At 42.2% G+C, this 14,913-nt stretch overlaps 1 protein-coding gene across 2 annotated transcripts in view; it reads left to right on the top strand.

The window, feature by feature from the left end:
- The window catches only part of LOC110523954 (plasminogen receptor (KT)), a 20,707-nt gene extending 5,794 nt beyond the window's left edge, over window positions 1–14,913 (top strand). The window contains exons 3-5 of one of the 2 annotated variants that reach the window (XM_021603122.2): window positions 8,966–9,075; window positions 9,765–11,413; window positions 13,916–14,913. In XM_021603122.2, coding sequence (XP_021458797.1) covers window positions 11,236–11,413; window positions 13,916–14,286 — 549 coding nt within the window. In that variant the 5' untranslated portion in view covers window positions 8,966–9,075; window positions 9,765–11,235 and the 3' untranslated portion in view covers window positions 14,287–14,913. Of the gene's footprint in view, window positions 1–295; window positions 427–8,965; window positions 9,076–9,764; window positions 11,414–13,915 lie in introns of those variants that run through there. The other variant, XM_021603123.2, reaches the window with a different exon arrangement.

Here is a 14,913-nt window from a genome sequence, read left to right as displayed (position 1 = left end):
CACTATCTGAGATGGTTGGTGTCATGGCTTGTTGAAATGAGATGGAACAACCCATGGAGAACACATTGGGAGGGATCTTTATACTTAGCAACCAGACATACTTTGGGTTGTAATTTTTGCTGTCTGCTGCTGGAAAACTTCCTTTTGCGCCATAATGCAGCCAGTTTTGCCTGCTCAGTTCTGCTGCTTAACAAAACTTATTTTTTACTGAGTGTAATGTCAATGTCATTGCAACCAGTTTTGCCCACTCTTAGCTCTGACAAAGTGTATTTCTGACCTTCCTGCCCGACCCCAGATGGAGAGACAGATCCTGATGCAGAATCAGATGAGAGAGAGACAGATGGCCATGCAGATAGCCTGGTCCAGGGAGTTCATCAAATACTACGGCACCTTCTTCAGCCTGGCCGCACTAGGTCTCACCATCGGGTGGGTTCTCCGTAGTGTTAACTAGGCCAGTAGGCCTACAACATGTTTGTTCACATTAAGTCTGTGCTTCAATAGTTATAGATAGGACATGGATGAGGCCATTTCGATTCATAAATATTTGTATTAAGCTGGCACTTTATTTTAACTGTACGTCAGTGTCACACTATTGGCATAAGCATGACATGACAAATGACATCTTGACTTATTACTTATGTCGTTATGATGTACAGTTCAAATGAAGTGTTAATAGATGGTTTGATTCTCAGAAACGTACAACGGCGCACTGCTGCTGCCACAGCTTGCAGACCCGAGTTGCTGCATTTCCTACATGTTAGGTGTGAGAGGCTCACTGATCTAAAGGGTCAGGGGGTAACTGAATGATGTGAAGTGCAGTGGCCTTTAAAGCAACAACACTGTTTTATTTACAGCTGTGTCAAGGCTGTGTTGTATGCAGTTCATGACCTGTTATTCACATGCAGGTTGATGTAGATGGCAGATATGTTCTTTGTCAAAACACACGAGTCATATACAATGCCGCCTATCATGTTGTGTAAAGCAATATAATTTGTTTGAGCATATCAATGATTGTTCTAAGTATTTGTTGATCTGTCTTTGGCCATCATCAACGTAAAAGGCATTGCATCGTCAATCCGACGTCTGCAGTGGCCGTACAGCATTTATTGCAATACGGCCACTGCAGAAGTCAGTGCATTCATTCTTCTTGCGCTTCACAGAGCAGAGCTGTTGTCAAGGAAGTGAGTTTGTGTGTATGCAGGCTTTAAGCCTTGGCCAATGTTGATAATGTCAGCTAAACTGTGTGCCCCCTCGTTGCAAAAATGAACATCTAGTGGTTTGAGAAAATGGCGGCGATAGATGGGGAAGCCATACTTCTAGCCCCTAGGCAACTTTGCAGTATGTTTTTTTTAAATGTATTATTTCTTACATTATTAGCCCAGATTTTTTTTTGTGTTATTACATACAGCCTGGAAGAACTTTTGGATATCAGCGTGGCGGTAACTCACTAGCATCCCGAATCAGATCCTTTGTTCGCATCCCCCAAGGCAATTTAACTTATTCCAGAGGCTGACCCAAAACACCGCCGGCGGAGAAGAGGTATTAGGAGTGGACTTCCAGTCCGACTCAGGAGGTGCACACATCATCCACCGCTTCCGAGTATATTATTATTCCCCCTTAAGCCGATACAACGATGACCTTCGAACTTCACTGGACTTTATGCAAACTGGAAACCACAAATTCTGAGGCTGAAAGCAAATTAGAGGAAAATGCTACCAAATTTCTATCAACACATTGACTGTAGTACTCGCGCTGCTAAAACATTGGACCACTGCTACTCCATCTTCCGGGATGCCTACAAGGCGCTCCCCCTGGCAAATCTGATTACGACTCCATTTTGCTCCTCCCTTCCTTATAGGCATAAACTCAAACCGGAAGTACCTGTGCTAAGGACTGTTCAACACTGGTCTGACCAATCGGAATCCATGCTTGATGATTGTTTTGATCACGCGGACTGAGAAATGTTCCGGGTAGCCTCCGAGAATAACTTTGACGAATACACTGATACGGTGACTGATATCATCAGGAAGTGTATAGGAAATGTTGTACCCACTGTGACTATTAAAACCTAGCCGAATCAATAAACTGTGGAAAGATAGCAGCATTCGAGCAAAACAAAGCATGAACCACCGCATTTAACCATGGTAAGGTGACTGGGAATATGGCCGAATACAAACAGTAGTTATTCCCCTCCGTAAGGCAATCAAAACAGGCAAAATGTCAGTATAGTCAAAGTGGAGTCGCAATCCAACGGCTCAGACACGAGACGTATGTGGCAGGGTCTACAGACAATCATAGACTACGAAGGGAAAACCAGCCACACCGCGGACACTGACGTCTTGCTTCCAGACAAGCTAAACACCTTCGCCCGCTTTGAGGATAACAGAATGCCACCGACACGGCCCGCTGCCAAGGACTGTGGGCTCTCTTTCTCCGTGGCTGACGTGAGTGAGACATTTTAAGTTTGTTAACCCTCGCAAGGCTCCCGGCCCAGACGGCATCCCTAGCCGCTTCCTCAGAGCATGCGCAGACCAGCTGGCTGGAGTGTTTACAGACATAATGCTGCTGTCCCCAAATGCTTCAAGATGGCCACCATTGTTCCTGTATCCAAGAAAGCAGTTAACTGATTAAAATAACTATCAGTGCTACTATCAGTAGCACTCACTTTTGTCATCATGAAGTGCTGTTTAGGGTATCTATCGTCAGCTATGCTAGTGATGACAGTGATAATGATCAAAATATACAGTTGGAGTCATTAAAACTCGTTTAACAACTCCACAAATTTCTTGTTAACAAACTATAGTTTTGGCAAGTCTGTTTGGACATCTACTTTATGCATTACACAAGTAATTTTTCCAACAATTGTTTACAGACAGATTATTTCACTTATAATTCACTGTATCACAAGTCCAGTGGGTCAGAAGTTTACATACACTAAGTTGACTGTGCCTTTTAAACAGCTTGGAAAATTATGTCATGGATTTAGAAACTTCTGATACGCTAACTGACATCATTTGAGTCAATTGGAGGTGTACCTGTAGATGTATTTCAAGGCCTACCTTCAAACTCAGTGCCTCTTTGCTTGACATCATGGGAAAATCAAAAGACATCTGCCAAGACCTAGTAGACCTCCAAGTCTGGTTCGTCTTTGGGAGCAATTTCCAAGTGCCTGAAGGTACCACGTTCATTTGTACGAACAATTGTACACAAGTATAAACTCCATGGGACCACTCAGCCATCATACCGCTCAGTGCAAATCAATCCCAGAACAACAGCAAAGGACCTTGTGAAGATAATGGAGGAAACGGGTACAAAAGTATCTACAGTGGGGCAAAAAAGTATTTAGTCAGCCACGCAAGTTCTCCCACTTAAAAAGATGAGGCCTGTAATTTATCATAGGTACACTTCAACTATGACAGACAAAATTAGGGGGAAAAAATCCAGAAAATCACATTGTAGGATTTTTTATGAATTTATTTGCAAATTATGGTGGAAAATAAGTATTTGGTCACCTACAAACAAGCAAGATTTCTGGCTCTCACAGACCTGTAACTTCTTTAAGAGGCTCCTCTGTCCTCCGCTCGTTACCTGTTAATATAATGGCACCTGTTTGAATTTGTTATCAGTATAAAAGACACCTGTCCACAACCTCAAACAGTCACACTCCAAACTCCACTATGGCCAAGACCAAAGAGCTGTCAAAGGACACCAGAAACAAAATTGTAGACCTGCAAGTGGGAGAACTTGCACAATTGGTGGCTGACTAAATACTTGTTTTGCCCCACTGTATATCCACAGTAAAATTTGTCCTATATCGACGCTCAGCAAGGAAGAAGCCACTGCTCCAAAATGTGAAAAAGCCAGACTACGGTTTGCAACTGCACATGGGGACAAAGATAGTACTTTTTGGGGAAATGTCCTCTGGTCTGATGAAACAAAAATTGAACTGTTTGGCCACAATGACCATCGTTATGTTTAGAGGAAAAAGGGGAGGCTTACAAGCCGAAGAACACCATCCCAACCGTGAAGATTGGGGGTGGCAGCATCATGTTGTGGGGGTGCTTTGCTGCAGGAGGGACTGGTGCAGTAAACCAAATAGATAGCATCATGAGACAGAAAATTACGTGGATATATTGAAGCAACATCTCAAGATATCAGTCAGGAAGTTAAAGCTTGGTCGCAAATGGGTCTTCCAAATAGACAATGACCACCACAAGCATACTTCAAAAGTTGTGGCAAAATGGCAACAAAGTCAAGGTATTGGAGTGGCCATCACGAAGCCCTGACCTCAATCCTATAGACAATTTGTGGGCAAAACTGAACAAGCGTGTGCGAGCAAGGAGGCCTACAAACCTGACTCAGTTACACCAGCTCTGTCAGGAGGAACGGGCCAAAATTCACCTAACTTGTTGTGGAAAGCTACCAGAAACATTTGACCCAAGTTAAACAATTTAAAGGCAATGCTACCAAATACTAATTGAGTGTATGTAAACTTCTGACCCACTGGGAATGTGAATTAAGAAATAAAAGCTGAAATAAATCACTCTACTATTAGTCTGACATTTCACATTCTTAAAATAAAGTGGTGATCCTAACTGACCTAAGAGAGGGAATTTTTACTAGGATTAAATGTCAGGAATTGTGGAGTTCAAATGTACTTGGCTAAGGTGTATGTAAACTTCCGACTTCAACTCTACAAGCCCTTAACCTACAATACAGATCAAATAATTCAAGGCCAATTTAACCAGCATGGCTACCACAGCATTCTGCAGCGATACCTCATTCCAAGTGGTTTGCGCTTGGTGGGACTATCATTTGTTTTTCAACAGGACAATGACCCAACACACCTCCAGACTGTGTAAGGGCTATTTGACCAAGAAGGAGAGTGATGGATTGCTGCATCAGATGACCTGGCCTCCACAATCCCCTGACCTCAACTAAATTGAGATGGTTTGGGATAAGTCGGACCGCAGAGTGAAGGAAAAGTAGCTAACAAGTGCTCAGCATATGTGGGAACTCGTTCAAGACTGTTGGAAATGCATTCCAGGTGAAGTTGGTTGAGAGCATGCCAAGAGTGTGCAAGAAGTTCATCAAGGCAAAGGGTGGCTATTTGAAGAATCTTACCCTCCCTAAATGCTTGAAGAAAAAAGTGACCCTCCCCTGTACCCAAAATAATAATAAAAACATAACGTGGATGGCCGAGAGTATGCCTACTGTTTACCCTCACTCCTAGGACAGATCATAGCCACTGATCATCCCTAAAGCCAACACCTCATTTGGCCGCCTTTCCTTCCAGTTCTCTGCTGCCTGTGACTGGAACGAGTTGCAAAAATAGCTGAAGTTGGAGACTTATCTCCCTCACCAACTTCAAACATCTGCTATCTGAGCAGCTAACCGATCGCTGCAGCTGTACATAGTCCATCGGTAAATAGCCCACCCAATTTACCTACCTCATCCCCATACTCTTTTTATTTATTTACTTTTCTGTTCTTTTGCACACCAGTATCTCTACCTGCACATGACCATCTGATCATTTATCACTCCAGTGTTAATCTGCAAAATTGTAATTATTCGCCTACCTCCTCATGCTTTTTGCACACAATGTATATACTCTTTTTTTCTACTGTGTTATTGACTTGTTTATTGTTTACTCCATGTGTAACTCTGTGTTGTTGTCTGTTCACACTGCTATGCTTTATCTTGGCCAGGTCAGTTGTAAATGAGAACTTGTTCTCAACTAGCCTACTTGGTTAAATAAAGGTGAAATTAAAAAGATATGCAGTTTAGTAAGCATTACAAGTAGCCAGAAGGTTGTGGATTCGCAGACCACCGCAGACAAATGCAGGGGTGAAAAGTCCAAAGAAAAAAACTAATTTTATAAACGCATTTCATGCAATTCTAGGTCATTTTACATGACTAGAAGCAAGCAGACTCTTTTTAATACCACAACAGAGCACAAGTGAGCGCATGCTACAACACCGGAGATTTCTATACAGGCAATTGTTTAAAATGAGGATAGTCTTAAGCTTGGAACAGTGCTAAAGTTGTCTATCAACTGTAAAGATGTAGTGCAACAGAACCAGTTACAACTGAAGTATCTGATTATCAATGAATTTGCGAAAAAGCCATTAGTTTTTTTAACATAGCGGCCACATATAATCCAGTAGGCCTATATGCGCTTGTAACTTAACTATCCTTTTTTAAATAATCGATTTTATTCCATGATATTGTTGTGTTGCGTGTGATAAGGGTATGGGAGTATAAGAGCATATGCTAGGCTAAATTAACAAACTAGGCATGCATAGCTCACCGCATAATCCTCAAACCAAAGACTGTCCAAACTTGTTTCTAAAAGTGAATTCAAAAAGGCACTGTATAGCCTAGTAAGCATTTTTCATTTCATTATTATTTAATTCTAAGTAATAATTTTGTAAAATGTATTTTAATACAGTCTAAATATGAAATGTATAGGGATGCTGTTGTGTTGTCGAAATGCTGAGCGTTCCTTCTAGCCTGTAGTGCAGGGGTGTCAAACTCATTCCACCGAGGGCTGGTTGTCTGCAGGTTTTTTTTTCTCTCTCCCCCACTTAATTAAGACTTATACAACCAGGTGAGGGGAGTTCCTTACTAATTAGTGACCTAGTGGAGCGAAAACCCGCAGACACTCCGTGGAATGAGTTTGACACGTGCTGTAGTGTCACAAATGCTTCACAATTTCTTAAAATGGCAGGCAATAGCCTCGAAATAATAATATAGCCTAAATAATTAGGCTACCTGGCTTGCTCCTGACTGATTTAGAGTTTAGTATGTTGTTTAATAGCCTGTTGAAATGTTGGACATCAATTGAGTGACAAAATCACACATTACTTCCAAAGCAAAGTGCATTTTTTGTCTTCTCGGCTATAGAAGGTTGCTGCGCAGCCTCTGAATGTCAAACCAAAGATGTCCCATATGCATCGGAGTCTGGCATTTTGCCGCTTGCTTCTAGCATAAAGCATTGCATACTAAGGTGTTATAGATCACTTTATATAATCAGGTCCATAAATGTTTTTTCTACAAGCTAACAAGGGTTAGGCCTATGCTTTTAGCCATTTTCTTGAACAAAACCACAATACCCTCACAATTCGAGCCCTGGTTTTAACTTAAACACACCAAGCCCTTCACTGACACTGATATTTAAGGAGTGCATGGTGGCTGAAGGAATTTGCTGACAAAATCTACGGATAGTGGACTATAATTTTGTCTGTCAAACATTTAATTTCAAGTCAAATTAAAATGACAACTGTTTAAACTAAGGCCTGCCTCGAATTAGCCTACTTTCAGCACACATGCGCTGTCCGGCTTCGCGGCTACCGCTCCATAGTAATGTAAGTTACTCAACTATTGCTTATTGCGAGGTCAGTAACTGATAAATAGCTTCATTATGGGCAATGTTTTTATTCAAATCAATTATAGCAGTAGCAAGCTTACCTCCGGTCCTCCTCATTTTCGGCCTCTCAAACTGAACAGGACATCAGTTGGCCTAGTCCGCAGGCACAGGTATTGCATTTCTGGGACAAATAAAATAAAATAAATTCCGGGAGACACGTTTGAGACTCGCCTGCTGAAGTGCCACCGGACACAGCACAGCTATTGGTTAGGCAGCACAAAAGGGTTTACATCAGCAAGAGCAGGGCAGGCCAGGGCTTATAATTGGGTTAGCCTATCCATTGCAGTGTGTAATGCAATGTAGCCTAGTTTAGTATACACCATACCAGCAGCACAAAAACTTGAAGTACATTATCTTAGAAATATAACTTTGCCATGTGCTTCTCCAAGCATGCTCTTTGTATAGCCTAGGCCTATTGTACAGGCTTTGGATCATTTGATTGAGATCACACTAGGAGCACTTGATATTGCGTGCCCAGTAGAGAATTAGGGATGGGGGGCAATATCGGGCACACATCGAGATATAATAAGCAACTCATTCTCAAACACTGAGCAATATGACATTTAATCTATTACAAATTAAATTACCCTCTGGACTAAATAAATTATACTAAACCCTCCCCCATTTTCCCCCGGGTAACAATTGGGTAAATTTCGACCGCTCCCAAACTGCCATTGGTAATAAGAACAGTGACTGTGTTTGTTCACAGAAACATGTAGGGAGCCAGCACATGGAGACTTGCAAGATGTGATGAAGTCCAGACTGACTTGATACTGATGTCTTTGAATGGAGAGACCTGGCACTCGGCATAAACATTTTACTAGACAACTTTTACTTGTATCGTCTTCTTTTATTATTGAATTGAATGGTATCAGTCAAAATGGGGAGGGAGAAACCCTGTGTATTCTGCACCAGGATCATGGAACTCCTGTTGTATATGGGACACCACCCAGGAAGGTATGACCACTGACATGTTGGCCAAGGTGGCCCCATTACCACCAGACAAAATGACGATAAGCACATTATCTGTATCGGCTGGGAATGACAAAGGTGCACATTGTTATATTAGCATGACACTGCTTCTATGGTATGATGTAAAAGGTTGCTTATACTACATGAACCTGTTACATTTGAAAGTTATCAGAAAAACAGTTCAGAATATCTAGATAAGTTCGGCAATTGCATTCTTCTCGTATTACTCTGTAGGCTACTGGCCTATTCAAAGTTTTCTCCGGCATCTCACCATACATCTAGCCTGTAGTTATTGAACTCAACCCGCAGGAGATATATTTGTTTTGATTGAGTGTAGGGAAACAGCTGCGGGCAAGGTTCTGACAGATGGGTGTCTTGGTGGTGGAAAGGACACACCCACATCAAACCACACCCCTAAGCCAACTCACGTTTGGCTTCTGTCATGGCCTGCCAGCATTTCTTGAGGAGCAAGCCAAAAAACGTAGCCCGGCGGGTGCAGTTCCCTTTTAATTGTTAGTTTATCTCTGTGACAGTCTAATGTTCCACTATCTCCCACTCTTGCAGTGCCATTAAGAAGAAGAAGCCTGTTCTCTTTGCCCCTGTCGTGCCTCTCAGTTTTGTCCTGGCCTATCAGATGGACATGGCGTATGGAACGCTAATCTACCGAATGAGGGGTAAGTACTTCTCCCTCTAGAATGTGCACAGACAGCTGACCCAAAACATATTTTGAAAACTCATATTTTATTTTCATTGTCCTTTCACCGTGGATGCGTAACCAGGTCAATGCAGTACAGCTCAGCTCGGTAATGTGAAAGGGGTATTTTAGCTCACAATCACATCTGTTAGTGATTTCACCGAGACAGGGTTGTCAATCACCTAATTTCAGGATAAAAAAATCACCTTAAGAAGAAAAAGACAGATCTTGCTTTGATTTGTGCGACTTCTCTCTGTCAAACTTCAAACATTCTGGGACATTGGTTATTGGGTTCCATGCTCATTAGGTATGGAGAAAGCCATTTGGATACCCAGGGCTGCTTTTAAAGTCACTTCCGAAAGCTTCACTGCTTCACAAAAATACTTGGGTTTGATTTTCTTTCAGCCAACCAGAAACCTTCCAAGGCATATCCACCCTCAGATAAATTGAAAGATACATTAAATGTGGGAAAACCAAATTCTTGCTGTAGTCAGTTACTACAGTATAGGGTAGATGTGATTTCAACAATACCCACAGCAGACCACCACAGTTTGATATCAGTGTCTTGGATGAAAGCAATAACCTAATTTCTGTGATCTGAAAAGAAAATGAACAATAAAGTATTCTTTGCTTTGCTTGATGTCACTTCCTGCCTGTGTGGGTCCCCAGGAGAGGCGGAGAGCATCATGGTCTCAGAACACGACCGATTGGACCTTCCACACGGTGTGCCCAACTTTGAGAGCATTGAGAAGGCAAGAAGAGCCAAGACCGCCCTCGGCTCCCTCTTTGAGAAATGACACTGTCATGATGGGTGTGTTGTCCAGCGTCACACCCCTCTGATCTCCACCCCTGGAAGTGAGTGAGTGATGCTCCTCGGTCCCTAAGATCAACGTTCATCAGGTCTTCACATGCTATCGAAATGATCGGAAACTCTGTAAATACAAGTACCTAGTTAGATATTTTAGCGTTTCTGATCATTCCGATAGCACATGAATACGAAATTACACAGCCAGCCATGCACATAGGACACTTATTGGGCTGACCTAGGAATGACTGTTGTGATCAAAATCTGCCTTGTTTTAGAATTATCTACACCAGTGGTGTTCAGATATATAGTTAATGGAAAATGGGTTTGTTTCATTTTAGCCTTAGAATTTGTGGCCACATTAAAATGGACTTCAAATGCCTAAGATGTATGGTAAGCAGTCACTACTCAACCCTGCACTACTGTCAAAAGTTTGTAAACGTTGTGTAAAAGAAGTCGACACTACTAATAAAATATTATTGTCTGTACGCAGGACCATGTGGATATTTCTCATGACAAAGTTTACTTTCTGGAATAGAAAAAAATCATATCAATTTCCACTATCACAGTACCGGTCATCATTTACTGCAGATGAAGATTTGATTGGAAGCAGTCGAGTGTATAGCTCTGAGCTGTTTCCAAACACCAAATCTGAACAGTGACATTTCACTGTAATTCTGCTACATAAAAGGACTTATACCCAGAATATGTATATATAAAAAAACAAACATGAATTCATTAATTATTATGTATCTAAAGTGTGTCTGGAATCCTTTTCTACACATTCTTTGTGTGTGAGAGAGAGAGCATGCACACGCGGCTAGGGAAGTAGGGGTTCTGAGCGTGTTGCAGCACCCCCTGATGAATCAGAATTTCAAGTTGTACAAAAAAAACAATTGTGGGGGGGATATATATATTTTTTCTTACAAAAGTAGTGCACTAGGACTTTACTAATCGTGTATGAGAGTACCAAAAAATGTAAGCACCCCCACCCCTAAACTTCTTCCAGGGCCACTCTTGCAAGCCTGTGTGCAATTGTTGGGAGTTGTTATCAGGCGGAGGTGGATGGAGTGTAGAGTAATATGACTCACACCCAGGATGGTAATGGTGTGGGGTTAGTGACTATAAAAGATGGACCAGTAGCAAACAGACCACAAGAAGAATCACGGGATAGTGAGAGGTACCTAATGACATCCTATTGAAGTCTACATTGACAAGAGAACGTGGACTCACTGAACAGCATAGCATCTCAGAACACACCTGCACCAGGACCACACACACTGTAGGGTAACTTTAGTTCATCTCTCTCACAAGGAAACCAGCTCTAAACTGAAAATGCTACCAAAGCTTTCCTTTGTCATCCTTGTGTGTGTTGGTACTTTGTCAATGTGTACAAGCACTCAAAGCCTATCGCGAGACAATGGGATGAAACTGTGCGGCAGAGAGTTCATAAGAGCCGTTATCTTCACGTGCGGCGGGTCCCGTTGGAAACGGTCCTTAGATGAAGATTTGGGTAAGTATCTACATCTAAGGTTATTCATGCAAACACTTGTCGATGATGTTGAACTGGTCAAACTTGTACTTTTCTCCGCAGCTGCAGTAAGACGTATTGTGTAAATCTCATGTGACTTGGGCACCGCATTAAATCGTGTTGGTGGGCCTACTCAAGTCTTATTTTCGATTTTAAAAGATACAACAAGCTATGGTCTAAAAATCCAAATTTGCAGTCTAGGTTTTTGAAAGAAAGGCGCATCTATTCAATCAAGATTTTGGTACATTTGGTCAATTCTGTCCCAGAGAACGATGGAGAGACGTTTCAGCGTGATAGTGATAGCCTACTTCAGAACCACCGACAGTTTATTGGTTGGAGAATTAGAAAATAGTGAGCGCTGCTTTTTCCTCTGTAGAAATATGGTTCCCCTTTGGACTGATTACTGAGAAGTATACTAATTGAAACGCAATCAACATTATTTTGTAATTTTCTATGTAAAAGTTGTTAAGAGCGCTTTCAATTATTAGTACGGTGGACCTGCAATGTACTCTGCACGGTTTCTGACCGTGATAGCTGTCCGTGCAGTAACCTCTGATTTTTAAAAAAGAACCCAGCATTTTGGGGGTTTTTCACTGTCATTGTATGCATTAAAGTGTAGATTTAAAAATAATAATGAGTGTCTCACCAGTCTCGTTTATACCTGGCTCTAAAATACTCTTGTTCTCTTGTTCACATTCTGATTGTGCCGATAGACAATCAAAATATTAATTGTGAACTGATTTTGATAAGATCTTTCTGACCACCTCCGGAGGTAGCCAAGACGCATATAGTAAGGATATACTCGAAGTGTAAACAAATCCTGACAACAAAAGCATAGCCTATAAATGTGGCCAATTTCACGGTTGTCCCGCCCTCATAAAATACATCACACCGGCCAGTCGAGGTAGTAAGTATGGACAACGACAGGTTACCTCTACAAATCCTCCAGAATTAAGATCATGGTCTTCAATAGAAACCAAGTGCCTTCTGGCACTGTGGTCGGATGCCATAGTCCAATCGGAATTAGATAACACGTATAGAAAGACATTTACGAAGATATCGTTCCGAATACACGAAAAAGGGTTCACATGTCCACTGCCAGCGCAACATAAAATATTTGAAAACATCTTAAAGGTCAATAGTAGCAGGAATGGGATAACCCAGAGCCCATTTTTATTTGGAGCTGGATGCAGTATTGTGGCCATCCCATGATCCCACCGTTCATTCTGGACAGCGCTGTGGATGATGGGAGATGCTGACCGTTTAATTAACATTTTTGTATTGTGGGCTGTATTCGAACCGCATCTCGGAAACGCAGCTTTGCAGCGTGGTTGAAATGTAAATTTATGTTCCCGCTTTAGCAGTAGACTTTACTTATATCGGTTCATTATGAAATTACCTTTACATTTATAGGCTATAGCGGAATATTGTAACTCTTCATCGTTACAGATTGAACAGAGCCCTAATTAATGTTGCTATTATCAGATATTAAAAAAGTGGTATTTATACTGAACGAAAATAAACTCAACATGCAACAAAACGATTTGATTGAGTTTTCTTTAAATTATTAAATTAGGCCCTAATGATGTATTTCACATAACTGGGCAGGGGCGCAGCCATGGGTGGGCCTGGGAGATCATAGGCCCACACAAAAGGGCTTTATTACAGACAGGGGGCAGGTGTCCACATACCTTTGGTCATGTAATGTACCTTGCCATACACTTGTCAGGCACTGGCACTGTGCTCTTCTACTGCGACTCCATCACATCATCCCCAACACATTTGTAGTAGGCCTATATCAGTCTATCAACCCTCGATGAGTGAAAGTGACTGTTTCGGAATTAACACTGATCAATGATTTGGAAGGAACCACAGTCATTCTCCCAGCATGTTACATTTCTGTTCCTTTGGGAGAACTGTTTAGGTCTAGTATAGGCTAAGGCAAAATCTTTATATAATTCTGTGAATCTCTGAGCATTTTCCAGACTAATAGCTAGCAATAAAGTGCAGAAGATGTCCAAACTGATTCGTAAAGGCGCATAGCTTTCTGTAAGCATGAGCGAGGCCACTTCCACAATTACAAATAATTTGGAATAAAAAAAAAAGTGCATGAGCTGATGAGGTTATCGGGACAGTGTTAAGCCCAGTATTAAATTGTTGGGTAACAAAAGTAGGCCGTAATTATGTGAGTATAACTATTGAGTATAAAAGTATGCTTTTTTTCCTGTTGATTTACACAGCTTGTGTCATAAGGGAAGGTCCCAAGGCAGGTTGGATTAGTTTGCATACAGGGAGGGATGAGGGAATTTGGTCACAATGAAGAGGCAGTCGGCAGATAGGAGACATTTTAAAACCTTCTATAGAAGCAACAATACTTGATCAGATAGTTATCGGCTCATCTTGATTCGATGATGACAACCAAAAGGTGTACTCACCCCTACTGACTGTCCCTCCTCCCCCTCCCTATGCTCTGACCTCTTCCAGATCGCTCCCATAGTGATGTCCGAGAGGGCGAGGACAGCAGACTCAACTGGCCTCATGGTCTGGACCAGGCCGCAGTAGCAGACCACCCTCTCCAGCTCTCCTCCTCATCCCCCACCTCCCTGGCTGAACTCCTCTCACTCCTGGGTGGAGTGGGATACCATAGGGGGTCCGCGGCCAACCTTGACCCCAGTGAAGAGCTCCAGAATCATGCATCGGTGTTGGGAGGAGTGGGGGGAGCCAGAGAGCTGGCCAGGAGCCCAAGCATCAATTGGCAACGCCGCAACAGGCGAAAGAGCAACTTTTCCTTGGGCGTAGCTGGCATGTGCTGCAACCAGGGTTGCACTAAGAATGACATTGGGCGTCTGTGCTGAGACTGGGGCAGTGGGCAACAGGATGGTGGAGGTAGAGCTGCCCTAGCCTGGGTTTATCATCTGACCACACACCTCTCTGTGTTATTGGAGTGTGGGTGAAAGGTTAGCTGTTTTCTTTTAACAGTGTTTGACTAGGTTGTTGATGAGAGAAATTTCAACACAGGCTGGCTCAGGGGTTCCCAAACTCGGTCCTCAGGACCCCAAGGAGTGCACGTTTGGGTTTTACCCTAGCACTACACAGCTAATTCAAATAATCATCAAGCTTGGATCATTCAAAATCAGCTGTGTAGTGGTTAGGGCAAAAAACTAAATGTGCACTCCTTGGGGTCCCGAGGACCAGGTTTGGGAAACGCCGGGCTAGCTGTTTAAATGGCTTCGTACGCTTTTCTGTATAATGTGCAAGGCAAATAGTTTGCAATTGCAGTTTGCATGTGTTATTGCTCAAATGTTGTTTCATCATTAAATGAATTACTGAAGCAAGAGCACTTCCCTGAGAAATACAATTGTTTGAATGACTTAAAATGCATCCCCACCAAGAATACCCCATTGAAATACTGTGAACATATGTTAAGTGTATGTAAATGTGCAACTCATTGAACATCAATATAAAGTCTATTTTGGAAATCA

Source organism: Oncorhynchus mykiss, chromosome 5, assembly GCF_013265735.2.
Source record: "Oncorhynchus mykiss isolate Arlee chromosome 5, USDA_OmykA_1.1, whole genome shotgun sequence".
Taxonomy (NCBI): Eukaryota; Metazoa; Chordata; class Actinopteri; order Salmoniformes; family Salmonidae; genus Oncorhynchus; species Oncorhynchus mykiss.
The sequence above is the reverse complement of the archived record's forward strand: the minus strand, read 5'-3'. Positions and strand labels throughout refer to the sequence as shown.